The sequence below is a fragment of the Mya arenaria genome, chromosome 7 (genome assembly GCF_026914265.1).
Source record: "Mya arenaria isolate MELC-2E11 chromosome 7, ASM2691426v1".
In the NCBI taxonomy this organism is placed as follows: domain Eukaryota; kingdom Metazoa; phylum Mollusca; class Bivalvia; order Myida; family Myidae; genus Mya; species Mya arenaria.
This window is the reverse complement of record NC_069128.1, coordinates 46,193,686-46,208,477: the sequence shown is the minus strand read 5'-3', so window position 1 is coordinate 46,208,477 and position 14,792 is coordinate 46,193,686. Positions and strand designations below refer to the sequence as shown.

At 32.1% G+C, this 14,792-nt stretch overlaps 1 protein-coding gene across 1 annotated transcript; it reads right to left on the bottom strand.

Moving 5' to 3' along the window:
- Positions 1–10,738: 10,738 nt before the first annotated feature.
- Positions 10,739–14,070, bottom strand: LOC128239917 (uncharacterized). The gene is made up of 5 exons (XM_052956370.1): positions 13,948–14,070; positions 13,538–13,606; positions 13,025–13,136; positions 12,673–12,791; positions 10,739–12,205 (listed from the first exon to the last, which is right to left on the bottom strand). The coding sequence occupies exons 1-5, from the start codon at positions 14,056–14,058 to the stop codon at positions 11,777–11,779; spliced, it is 840 nt and encodes a 279-aa protein (XP_052812330.1). The 5' UTR covers positions 14,059–14,070; the 3' UTR covers positions 10,739–11,776.
- Between the last annotated feature and the right edge of the window lie 722 nt (positions 14,071–14,792).

The following is a 14,792-nucleotide window of genomic DNA, read 5'->3' as shown; positions in this document are numbered from 1 at the left end:
TTGATATAATTAAATTTCTGATAATCAATAGCAGTGAACTTGACCAAGAGCTTAATTATTATCGTTTAAATAATATCGGTTTTTGTCTTCACTTACCAAATTAATGAAGGTTACAGTGTTCCATCAGAAGGATAGCAGTTGTTCAGAATGTATTTCCTTTAAAAGGGTAACTAATACAGGAAGGATGTTTTTTCATTGTATTTTAAACTCGTTTTATATTTGTTGATCGGTGTAGATTTAAAAACAAGCAATAATGTTTTTATGCTGTTCGGCAAGAACCTGCTGTCTTTATGGTAGGTTTTTGCCGGTCATGTGAGAAGTCCTCAGAAAATATGTCCGTTGACATTACAAATAATAATATTTACTGTAATCACATTTAGACTTGCGAATCCCAAACGTATTAATAGTGGATTTATGAAGTAATTGTGTAGCTGCATATCTTAGTTGGAATGCTCATTTTATTTTTCATTTATTTTACTTTATTAAAGAATAAGGTACTACGACATTTTGTTAACGAGGTTTTCTTTAAAATGTCTTCTTGAGTTTTGTTAATGGTAAAATAACAAGGCATTCGCACGTAATGTTTACTTCTTATGTCCTTAGAGATGCTAGAAGCTCTTCCGACGATTTATGAAACACGCTTTCTTGAAATAAATGTTATAACAACCCTTAGGCATTTTAAGCTTAATTTACATTGTGGAAGCACCGTTCAATTTATGTGTCTGGTAGAGTTACATGTGAAGAACAAGAAATAGTGGAGAATAAACAGACAATATTTTAACGAGCATATATATGTGAATTATGTCCGCTTTCAGATAAAATAAAGAGTTTCAATATCAACTACCACAACCTTACTTATATTTACTTTTGGTAGAATGTGTTAGATATTTGTCATAAGCAAGTTACACCTTTACACATGCCCCTAATGTTACGTGGGGTAATTAACTTATTTTACTTATTTTGGGGTCGAGCATCAATAAGCATCAATTATATTTCGAGTACAAATGTGATTAATAAACACAAATCATATTCATATTGTGATTTCGATTTAATATCTGAACTTCTTTTTGTACAAAGTTGTATGACGAAGGATGTTGTTACGAATTCATCCTGTGTTTTGTTTGATCTCATTTTTATCAAACGTGACCATCACGCTATAGAAAACAGTTGTCCTATAAAATAGCCATATTAAAAATTGCCATATGACCCTATACAATTGTGGTTGTTGTACCATTTGAATGCGAATGTATTTCTTATTGAAAATGAGTACATGTATATTTTATGATCGAAAAAGTAAAGATAATTTAGCAGTTTATAACTGTGTACTCTAATTCCATTTATGCTATTTTTTAATGCAACCAAACTCTGTTTTCAATACACATTTCGGTATAACATACACGTATTTTATCTACACATGAACCCTTTTTAACGTAAAGAAAATCATCATGGAACACCAGATATTCAAAATGTTCATTTTTGCGTATGTTATACCTTTATATGTTCCAATGTACAACCAACACTCCGTTTGTGGTTAATTTATTATTATTTTTCCATCTGACGAAAGTAATTCGGCGGACCAGTTAAAGTGTTTTTCTTAATAAATTAAACAATAATACAAAGAAAACCACAGGAAAATCAAACATTAAACGTAGAAATGATCAAAGGAACAATTACCAGAACCAAACAACACATCACGACTTTAACAAGTCAGTGATGAAAAGAGTTGACTAAGGGTTCCAAACAGTTTTCAATGTAATAATTAACCTCACACTGGTCTAGGAGGAATATGGAATGTGTTATATAATGTACTATTCCGAATGCAAATAAGATCAGCATTTATTTCCTTGATAAAGAACTTCGTTGTAAAAACGTCAATTGCATTGTTTCACGTCTATTGTTTCTGTAAGTTTTAACATATTGCAAATGACTTCGGTATCACTGAGAATCATTCTGTAACACATGGCCTGTGTGCGAACAACAAAAAACAACATCAAGAAACCTATTTAGTTGGCATCGTTCAAATTACTTCTGTTCTGAAACTAATAAGCGTATCTGACTAGAAAAGATAAAAACACATTGAATTGTGTGTTTATCCCTACTATTTTGTTAATGGTTATACCGGAGGATTTTCATAAACTTTAATTTGTGTTAAGCCTCTCTAATAGATTAATTTGAATCGCATAATGCAAAGTATTTCTTCTGGTAGAATTGTGCTACATTGATCATACTTCATTTCTTTCTAAAGAAATCAAATCATAATAGACTACACTACTTCAATTGAGCAGAACAGCATATTAAAGATGTTGATATAATTAAATTTTTGATAATCAATAGCAGTGAACTTGACCAAGAGCTTAATTACTATCCATATAATAATATCGGTCTGCATCTAGTTTTCTATATCGTTTACTTACCAAATTCATGAAGGTAACAGTGTTCCATCAGAAGGATAGCAGTAGTTTAGAAAGTGATCTTTACGTCTTATGTCCTAAGAGATGTTAGAAGCTCTTCCGACGATTTATGAAACACGCTTCCTTGAAATAAATGTAATAGATCATCTAAGGTATTTCAAGCTCAATTTAAATATTAGAACATTATTGCGGAAGCACCGTGGAATTTATGTCTATGGTGACCGCCGTACTATAGTGGAGCATATACAGAAACTATTTTAACGAGGAAATTTGTTTGCGACTCAAAATATTTTCAAACAATTATGTAAATTAAGTCCGCTTTCAGATAAAATTAAGAGTTTCAATAAAAACTATAACAACCTTAGGTATATTTACTTTTGGTAGTGTGCTAGATAATTGGAATAAGTCAGTTATACTTTTACCCATGTTATATGGGGCCATTAACACTTAACATTACGTTTAATGGAGCAATCGCAGAACTAATTTGCTTATTTTTGGGTCAAGCATCAATGAGCATCAATTGAATTTCGATTACCAATGTGAATAATAAAACAAATCACCAATTTTGTAAACAAATTAATTGATATATGAGGACGGATTGAAAATAGTTTAAACAGGTAAAGAAATTAATCTGATCAAGCAGGTAGGTGTGTCTTATTATTTTGCAAAGCTCATAAAGTTTTATACTAAATTTTGCATTTTCGTATGTTAGAAAAAACAGAGATGAGGATTATCGTACTTTATATTTAAAATGAAAATGATATGAAAATCGTAAATTAACAATCCATTTTTTATCTATACATATCAAACGTATAGATGTTTTTTTTTTTCTATTTCATGGAAAACGCTCGTTTGCGACTTGTTGTTGAATAGGTACAACGCATTTCAAACATTGTTGCAGTTGTCTTTTCAATATAATGCTACCATGACTACATTAAACAAATGTATGAAGATAAAAGTGTTTATAAAAGTGACATCTGACGCCATATAAAATAATTTCAATACCATATTATATTCCAGGGTGTATTCATTTAAAATTAGGGTGTTTCATTTGTTCATTTAAATAAAAATAGTCAAAAGCCTACTGCTATTGTTGTTGTTTTTGTTTTTTATTTCAAGAATTGAATTGTTTCAAATGGTACATTTATATGATTTTCATATATTTGTTCTGGTCGCATATTTGTTACAGTTTGTGTCTCGTTGATTGTGTGTTGAGCATTGTACCGTATGCCTTCAAACAACCTGATGGTAAACTATTTGACTGCTGGGCACCAAGTAGTTCACCGTGTATTTCCAACAGCAAGGAAAATTACCTAAAGCATGACACATGGAAATGCGTTAAACAAACCATCAATTGTAAATCCCAGCTTGTCTCCAATGGCATAGAACGTATAGAGTTAAAAAAGTTTATACCTTGCGAAGGAAAATACATATCTTAGTGTCGGCAGGTTCCTATGTTTCGTACAACAAGTGATATCACTCGTAAAATGACACAAAGGTCTGTTATATCACCAATCATCGGTTACAAATACAAAGCGTTTCTCACAATTTTTCAATGACTTTAATTGTAACTAATTTAAGATGGTCAATCCAACACAAATTATGCCATGGAAACTTACGATCCAAGTGTTTTTTGGCAATTGCATCACACTTTTTTCAAAAGTATAACGTTTATAATAGTTGAACATACCAAGCATGCCTTAGCATTCACATATATATTCCTTACCCATGCCATGTCCACGTTTTGAACTATTATTCTGCCTAAATAAGTAAATACTTAGTTGCAGTAGAGTATGACAAGTTTAATGTATCATATATTTAAAGTATGATTTTTTTCCTTATGTATTTATAATAAAATACAACTAAATCCACGGTGATCGATATGTTGTTAAAAAACGTCTTTATCATTTATAAATTGGCGGTCAAACCACAATATCAAATTTTAGAAGGAAGCCATTCTGCATGTTGCATAATAAAGTTAGTATGATGTTTCATCGGCGAGAGGAAATGCTTAGATAATAGATGAACATCATTGATTCTGGAACTGAAGACATAATGTCAGCGTATATAATTCGGAATTTGTGTATTACGTCAGACTCTGATTCATCATAAATGCGCGAGACTCTAGGAATATCAGTACTTAGCATCACAATGCGGGTCGAATAGCAAAATTCGAGGCTATCTGAACTATTCGTTTTTTAAACATTGAACTATCAAGTCATATTTTTTATGAATGTAACTACGCTTAAGCATAATCATATAAACATTGCTGCCGTTTCAAAGCGCTCAAAATTCAATAGATTTAAACACAGTTTGAAAAAGAATTTGTTAAAATGTGCTCCGTTTTCAATGGAAGATACATTTGTTGAAATCATCCATCCTCATCCGTTTGGAAAGCTGCTTCTACGGTGAAAAAGTGAATAAATCTGTTAAAATATTTAAAAAGGGACATATATTTATCCCTAATTGAAAATAAACTTTTTCGATATTGAGCAGGTCTCATTTGAAATAGAATAATTTGACCGAATAGTACAATTTTCAATTATTATTTAATGGACGTGACACGTTAATGGTCCTCGGTATCATACTAGTGGTTAACAAGGCAGTCCAAAGGATGGCTATATCCCCACCCGTTGTTTTTAAGTATATTTTGTTTTTCTCGCAACCTGACTCATACGTTTAATCTGACCAAAATCGTACATAGCCACTGGTCAATAGTAGGAATATAGGAAATACAAGTTGTTTGATCGGTAACCTAAATATTCTTGGATATATGAACATATTACAAGAGGGCAATGATGGCCCTATATCGCTCACCTGACTAAAAGTGTTTAACCTTTGTAAACAATATAGCTTGATATTTGTTCTCAAAGCTGTACATATGATCAACATGTCAAAACTGTAGGTTCAAAAATAAGAAAGGTCGATAAGGTACAATAAAGGTAATCCAAGCATAGCATTGATATTTTGTCTTTAAAACTGTACACATTTGTCATGGTGAAAAATTCATTGCTGTAGAATCAAAAATAAGAAAGTAGGCTAACAGGTCACAGTCAAAGTCATCCAACCACAACATTGTTAATTGTTTACAAAAGTGTGAACATGGTCAAAAATTCTTCGCTGTAATTTCAAAAATAAGACAATAGGTCAAAAAGGGTTGGACCGAGCTTGACCCAAGGGGCGTAATTTTCACAATCTAGGTAGAGGACAACTATATGATGCTGTTCGTAACAAATAATTAAAGGTCTGGGCCTAGCGGTGTCAGACGACAAGATTTTCGATAGGTCCACAGGAAACCTCATGCCATAGAGAGTTTTACCCCAGAAGCATAATTTGATTTTCACAAGCAAAAGTGTATGACACAGGAACGACGGACAGCGCACCATCCAATAAAATATGTTATAAACTATGCATATTTGATAAAACTACACTCTGCACAACTTACATTTACAATGTCTCAATTTCCATCCAACACAACATGGATTCCCATTGTGCATGGGAATTAAAGTCTTGTTTCTATAAATAAGGTGTATTCACTAACCACATAAAATATAAGGTAATTGTTGTAAATTACAATGGTCGATTTAGTCCACAGGAAACCTCATGGCATAGCGAGTTTTGACCCTAGAGGCATAATTTGATTTTCACAAGCAAAAGTGTAAGACCCAGGAACGACGGACAGCGCACCATCCAATAAAATATATAACTGCTATAAACTATGAGGATTTGATAAAACTAATCTGTGAACAGCCAACAGTTACAATTTCTCATTTTCTATCCAACATAACATGGCATCCCATCTATGCATGAGAGTTAAAGTCTTGCTTATATAATGTGTATTCACTTAACACATAAAAGATAAGATTCTAAAGTACATTGTTTTACATGTAGTTAAATGGAAAAATCTGATTATAAAATTCATCATTGGGTAAAAATGAAATTCTTCTAGAAAAAAAAGAGATATGATATTTCCTAACTTATAAACCTATTAAAAGAACAATTATTACTGTAGAAGTGACAAAGAATTAATAACTATACCATATATTCCCTTGTTACTAAAAATAGAAAAACTAAAAATAGACTATGCACTCTTCAACAAAAAGGAATATCATAGCAAGATTTTCCTCCCTTGCTTCACGAGCAAACTTTACATAACTATCAAGATTTTAACAAAATGTTTTTATAGTGAACATTTAACCCACAAGGTGGGGCCAATTTTGACCCCAGGGGTATATTTACTGTAGACGATTGGCGTTTCGTTAATATTGTAGAGTGTATATAAACATCCGTTTAAATCTCTGAATAAGTACAGTTATCACCAGACTCTGTAATGATCAGCAAGCGGTCTTTTATCCAAATAATCGAGAAACATTGAGAAATGTGTGCTTATGTCTTTAAATGCAAAATAGTGCTCTAGTAGCGCAGGGTACTACATGTTATATAAAAGCGATACGACGATAATATTCGATGCTGATGCTGTAAGCTAGTCGCATTGAAACAAGTCTATACTTGGATTGTCGTTAGATTTCTTGCTTACGATGGCTCACATTGTTTATTATTGTGTGCTTTTAACATTTAATCTGTATTCGTATCATACCATTTCACATTTGTACATACACTTAAGTATAATAACTGAAAGCTAAACGATCGATGGAACACTGTGGAACATTTCTCACACTTTAGCGTATGTATACTCTGTCAAAATATAACTTTTTACAATAAATTGTTTACACTTTTAGTATGATATGTTTTGATATGTTTTAGATATACTAGCCAAATGCCGTACATAGTTGCACAGCTTAACTGTTTTGGCCGTCCCTAAATTGATGCAACCTGATGGCGTGGCTAAACCCTTCACGGTTGATGATGTAGCTAAAACCTTCACGGATGCGGGTGTTAAATTAAGGAACGTACACTTCACATTTGGAATATAATTAGTTTTTAAAACAATCATTTGTTTCATGAATTGTGGATGTGTCACTGCGTTTGAAACAGGCCTTTAATGTTTGTCCCTCTTTAAAATTGATAATGACGAACGTTTTTAACAATGCGGCAAAAGTCACCGCAAAACAAAACAGTTGATACGTTGTCTAGTGTATTTGCATTGGTTGTACTTTAAAAGCAAATGTTATCAACAGTCATCACGCCCGCTACCAGAAGCAATAACGAACGCTGGAATATATGCAATTATTTATGCTGACTTAAATTGGTCAAAGACTTAAAAACAAATATCAAATATAACTGGTTCCATTTAACAAAACATAGCTATAAAATATATGTTTGCGATGATTTCAGTGTAAAGTACAACCGCCTTCACTGCTTGATGAAATACATAAGTAAATAGGACTTTCATCAAGGAGACATGCAAAACTATTGTATCATTTGTGGTAATTATGCAGTATACAGTGCAACTAAAAACATTGTCTGCAGTGTTATGGGACATTCAATTTGACAGTATCATATTTGACATTCATAATGAGAAACAGTGGCTGACACGTTGCCACATATGGAAATATGTTTTTGATGTATGACCTGTTTATGACTATGAACATACGGACGTAATTAACTTAAGCATTAGTGTGAATAAAAAAAAGCAATTGCTATGGCGTTGAAAATAACTTAACGTAAGCTAGTTTAGAATCACAAGGTTAAAGGCCTAAAAATCTCAAACAGTGTATGCGCCTATTTGCTGACGTTGTTTACATTAGCCTTTAAGTCCAACAACAAATTATAACATAACGTAATCCTTCTCAACAATTATACTAAATTCCCAAATGCTTATCATAAGAATAAATCACGAACAATTTGTTGCATAACAAAAATGCCGCCAATTGTTAACAATCCATATGGTATGAGGTTTATAAATATCAATGACGAGACGCAATTAGAACTAGTATGCAACTGGCGCTAAACATTTGCATAATATAACGCTAAGGGATAATGACTTTGTCCATACATAATAAAATAATCTGGTGTTATTGTGGCGTTGAAGAATTTCATCTTGTAGTGAAACTACCAGAAATAATTTGGCTCAAATGTCAATTATATCATAGGTATAGCAAGGGACAACTGAAAAACTCACTGAATATTAGCATAGCAAAGTGCCGCTACAAGTCAAAAACAAATCATAAGAACTATGTACTATTTTGTGTGATGACAAACAATAAAAAAACTGATATAATGTTGTTTTTGTTTCGAATCACTTCTATTTGGCGGCTTTATTATATGAGCATAACTTCTTGTGATCGTTTTATTGTTTGTGAGAAACATGTTTATTCCACAACAATGCCCTTTGAATTTGAAATTACATCTACAAATAATGAGGTGTTCTGTATATCTATCGTGTATCAATGTTAGACTGGAATCGTGAAACGATATATATTATTCAGCTTAGATTATGATATAATGTATATATTCTACATGTATATAAATGGTACACATTTTACGACGCTGAACAAAATCAATCAAGTTGTTTTGCTTTGCACTGCCATGGTAATCATAATGTTATTTCATTAAGATCGTAGATGTGAATTTATTAAGTGAACTTGTATCCATTAAATACCTTTCAATTTCATTTTTCCTTCGGCTATATTTAATAGACATCACGTTATGAGATTTTATTGGTATTACCACTTTATTTATGAAAGGTTTTAAGATATCTGCCAAATAGAAATGTTTGACATGTTAGCTATCTTTTTTACATAGAGCGTTGAAATTCAATTTCTGCATGGCTGATACAAATATATGATAATTGTATATGGCTTATTATGTCGGGTTCTTTTTCAAATTTACTAGTTTACCGGATGACATCACTCTACGTTTTCCACTCTCAGCAAAATAATATCCACTTATTTTCGCTGCTGTTAACAATAATGAAGAATATATTTTTTTTCATTACTTTGACGTTTTGCCATAGTCAAAAAGAAATTTATTTACACTTTTGTCATAGGCAGTTGTGAATATATCGTTAAAACATAACTTTCTGTTATCGAAGTAAAAATATATTTTTGTCTGAAATTTAACCAATGAATCGCCTCCAAATATTTACAAAAAAAGAATTGAATAAAAAAAACAACGATTGAATCAGTTTTTTGTTATTCTCGGGCCGCATAGCATGATTATATTTTGACGTTTGTTGAAGTGTATGCGATTTTAAACATGGCAATCGAATGACAACCTATATTTTTATACATAGTTTTATATTTTGCGACCAAAGCAAATGTGCATACCAAGTTTAATGAATCTGCACTGAGTAGTTCAAATGTTGTTGAATATGAACAAAGATATATATCTAGTAAATGGATTCATGACTTCGATCCGTCCCCGTATACTCCGGGCTATCTTTTTATAATGATAAAGGAGTGGACCATGTTTAAGACTCTACACCGATTTGTTAAAAGGATTGGTAACGAAAGTGAAACGACGATGAAGACGTCGCCGCAGCCGACACTGACGACTCAGGGCAAAGGAATTCTTATATGTCTGCCATGCTTCACAGGTCACACAACTATAACCAAGAGTTACATTTCGTAGTATTCTACGCAAATACCCTTTTGAGTTATTATTAATGTGCCATCATATGTAGGATTTCAAGTGAAAGGATTTTCATCTCAGAGTTGTTTTTCTATCTTGCAAGTTTCGCAAAGACGACATTATGCTCGTTATTATTACAATGAGGTAAATTCCAGACTGAGACAATCAATTCAGCATTTTTATAATAAATGCTTCATTCGATCCTTGTTCCATATATTTCAACCTACCAAGCGCCAACATCTCGTTCTTGGTTTTATGTCATCTGTAAAAATTGTTCCCAATTAAACCATTTGTTAAATGACGTACAAGCTTTGGTTTTTGCATTTCACATTGATTCAAAATAAATCTCAAAGACGAATATCCCAATTGTATAATCTATAGACAAAAGGCATAAGAAAGACACTTAACACAAGTTTTGTCTCCTGGGTCCAATACGTGTATTTTGTCATCTTTGTAATTAAGACTTACATATGTCTTATCGAGAACATGCCTGCAATATTACTATTTCTCCTACCCCAGATAAGTAGGTCCAAATATTTGGTCCAAAAATAACCAAACTACTTATTAATACAAATTTTACTTTATATGTGACCAAGTCTGCGAAAATGGGTCCTAATGAGGAAAAATGACATTTTCAGGTTTTTACATTTTCTGAATGTGCTATGTTTCAGAAATAAAGTCCTGAAGTTTAAAGCTGATACCTTTAAAATTGACGGATTGAGGACAAATTTCGCAATACCACTATTTGTTATAAAATGGCGAAAAAAATGAAGGAAATGGAAACATAAGTAAATACAACGTCCTTGATTTTAAGAGTCTGTATTCCATTAAAATTGAATAGAGCATTTTTTATTTCTGTGGAAACATTATCATAACATCAATAACATCATTTATGGAAAATATAACACTACATGTACATTTCATAGAAACGGTTGCCATGACTACAATTTTTTCACGAGAAATATATCCAAATAAACGCAAAAGCAGCTCAAATAGATAAAATCACATTTGAATTTGATAGATTATGTTTGCAGGAAATATTTTAGTACAGCATTAAAATTTCAGCCAGCTATGTAGTAAAATAGAATGTTGACAGCAATTTTCCATAGACCTGTAAAGAAAATCTGCCACTTTTCTAAAACAAGGTTAATTGTTCAAAAGTAGTGCAGCTTATCCTTGCATTAATCAAAACAAAAAACATATTATTTTAAAACAAGCAATTATTTAAAAGATGTAACTTGTCTGGTGAAATCAATTATTTTTAAAATCAATAAGAATGTTATACTTGGTTGCCATAGCAACTGACTTATACCTAGAATAATTCTTTTTTTTTGCTCATTTCATTCTTTTGGAGTTGTAAGATGACACAGAATGAAATGTTTTACAAGAAAAGCATTGACACATGCCTTATTTGACAAAATTGACAACAAACATATGCATGCAAGGATTATTGAAACTATATTAATGTATAACTATTAACATATAGACTTATAAATGCACACTTTCACATTATACTGCAGTCGTGTATGGAAAATATAAATGTCATCATACTTTACTTATAGATGGCCGACTGTTCAATGATATTCCCATAATTCAAATACATGTTTATACACAAGTATTTAATGATCAATCAAGTGTGTTACTTTTGGTTGCCAAGGAAACCATACATTCCTAAGATCATGAATATTTTATCAATGTAACACAAAGAAATATATTCTTTGAATGTAAATAAAACATAAAACTTTCACTTACACATGCCAATATATTTATAGCAAGAAACAAACTATAACTTTTGCTGAAACACACACAGAAAGTGTTCTCAATAAAGTTGCCTATTTCAACTTTTGTTTTTTGGCCTTTGAATAGCCTTCTTTTGCAACTAATGGCAATGGGCATGTTGTGTTTTTAGCAGTATCTGATCTGCAAAAGTCTCTTTTTACATCATGCAAGTACCATTGCCTTTCTGCACTTATTCCCTCACCAAAGATCTGCTCTGGCAGAACACCAATATCCACTTGGCAGTTTTTCAGTATGTTAATTTTCTCCCCAGGGGCATCAACAAACTTCTTTACTCTTAAAACCCCAGGCTCGTTAGAAGACACCTCAAATGAATGGTATTTCGAAATGTTCTTCAATGGTTTGAAAATGCCTTTGAAGAAGGTGCTCCAGTCATAGAACGACACTTGTTTGCTGTTGCCATCAACAATATGTGGAATGTTGTGGCCATTACGGGATGACATGGCTTCTGTGGAAGCCACCTCCTGTATTGAAGAAAAGCATTACATGATGAATGAATTTCAGACAGAAAAGATCCAATATGACATATTATATTGTCACCTTAGTGCAAGAACTCAATATCTGCTTCAATTTCTATATGCAGTTATCGTCTTATTTCACTATTGTGATTATACTGAGCAGTACCCTTCCACTATGTAATGCCTACATGAAGTATATAACATCAGTGAATTTATTAATTACCTATTATATCTAAATATACATGATAATAAATGAACTTATTTTATATAATAATCAATTTAATATAACATTAGTCATATATGATTATTTTCAATCTTAACTATAAAAAATCCCATTTTCTTCATGCCACTTCTTATTAGTTTATAACTGTATTAAAAAGAAGGAAATTAATCAATCTTGAAACATGTGTAAGTAATTTATGTCTATAATTGTTTTAAAATATTTGTGTGGTAAAATCTAACTCCCTGAATACCTCAACTGTCTCTGCATCCATGTGTCTCATTCTGTTTTTCCAAACTCCAAAATGCCAGTCGCATGAAAATTTGGTGTGGCCGGCTAGCATCAGTGAGTATTGGATTGTCTTATGCCCTCCTGGAATAGAATAGTTAATTGTTAATAAGATCTCTTTATTTCAAATTAAACTCTGAAATATATATGTTGTTTATTTTTTAAGTACAACAAATCAAAAGCTTTTAAAGCTACACATCTGTTTCACTCATCTAAAGCGTTACTGAAAACCTTGTGAGATATTTAAAAAGCAATAACATAATTTAGTTTACATCATGAAACATATTTTTTTTCCACTAAAACACAACAACTCTCACCTGTCAATGTTCTCCACACAGCATAACCAAGAACGGCATTATTTTTGTTGTCCTTGGCAATTGTCAAAGTGGAACTGAGCATGTGCCTCACCCAGGCAAAACACCTGTTTCTCTGAAAAATATTTATCCTTCTTATCACTATTCTTAATCATCACCATCATCAGCAACAGAAGCAAAAATTTAACAGCACCAGTATTTAACATTAATACAACAAAACATTTAAAACATTTCTCATAACTAACATATACCAAATAATTGTTCAGATACACATCCAATTCCAGATTGTGAGATGTGCATGATGGCTATTGACCAATGGAAATGTTACATTCTTAATCAGTTTGTTTTAATGAAGTAAAACATTTATTGCTAAGAAGTGCCCCTTCAATTCTCAATTATTTGACATCAGGACATCTTATAATGACACAGAACAGATTGCAATTTAAAACTGTAAAAAAGTGAATTCAGATTTATATATATAAAGTAGTGAGTCTCAGTCAAAATGAATAAGCTTACCAGATCCTTCACAGCAAACTCCAAATACCTCACATCTCCTCCGGCAGTTTTGAAATACAGGGGTCCAACCTGTAGTAGATAAAAGCTTGCATTAAATTTGACAACAGTATCTGGTAATTAGAACCAGCATTTTATTCTAAATATTGAAAGATTCAATTTCTAAATCATGTAAAAAGAATTCTAACATAAACACTTTACATTCAATGAATACACTACCAGGTATGTAACCATTTAAGTAGAAGCATACATTTACTGCAGTAAACCTTAGGCACTCACAAGTATGATACACATGCAAATTACTGCACAATAAATCCTTTAAAAAAAGTTAATCTCTTGCAATAACTTGATAAATTCAGTAAAAAAAAAAAATTGATTATTTGCTTGTACTTGATAGAAAAAAATCAACTAACCTGTTGGCTATGGTGTGGAATATGAACCTGCTGTGCAAAGTCCCAGCTGAAGTGGACGGTTGCATCTAAGGAACATGACTCTAAACCTAAAATATCAATAGAATTTAACATATATTTTAATTTTTAGACTAGAAAATATTGAAGCATGACATAAGACAGCTAAAACTATAGCGCATAGAAATTTATTAACCAAAGCACACCTTCAACTGTAATATTTTCACTACATGTAACTTTAGAGTAATCACACTGCATTCTATATTGCTCCCTCTGATGTCTAGCACTTTCAACATGACTTTCATATTCATCAAGAAGTGTCATTTTATCATCTTCAGAAAGGGCACCACTTTGTGAAATATTAAAATAAAAGGTTTGGCATCTAAAACACAAGTCTGTTTTTGGTTTAGCTAAGACTATATGTGGGCACAACTCACGCCATAGCTTCTAGCACCCTCTATTTTTTCATATTCAACATGAATGTCTGCTTGTGATTTATCAGATGGCAACAACAACACTTTACTATTGCGGTGGTTTGGAAGTCTTCCGGGAACGGGCATTGCATTGTCAGATGCATAGCAGATGAGGAATTTTCTTATGTGTTCTCTTTCCTCAAATGTGATTGCATTATGAGGTAGTCTTTTAATATTACCATGAGTCCTAGCAATCAATCCATCATTGTCAAGAGAGCGACCAATTCTTTTTAGTTTCTCCTTTCCGATGTTGTATGCGAAACAGAATACCTCACGGCAAACTTCAACTCCCTTAATATAAAACTACTGACTGGGCCTAACCCTCTCCTGCCGTTTATGTTTACAACTGTCAGTTTGTTGGCCATTTTTTCTGTGGCA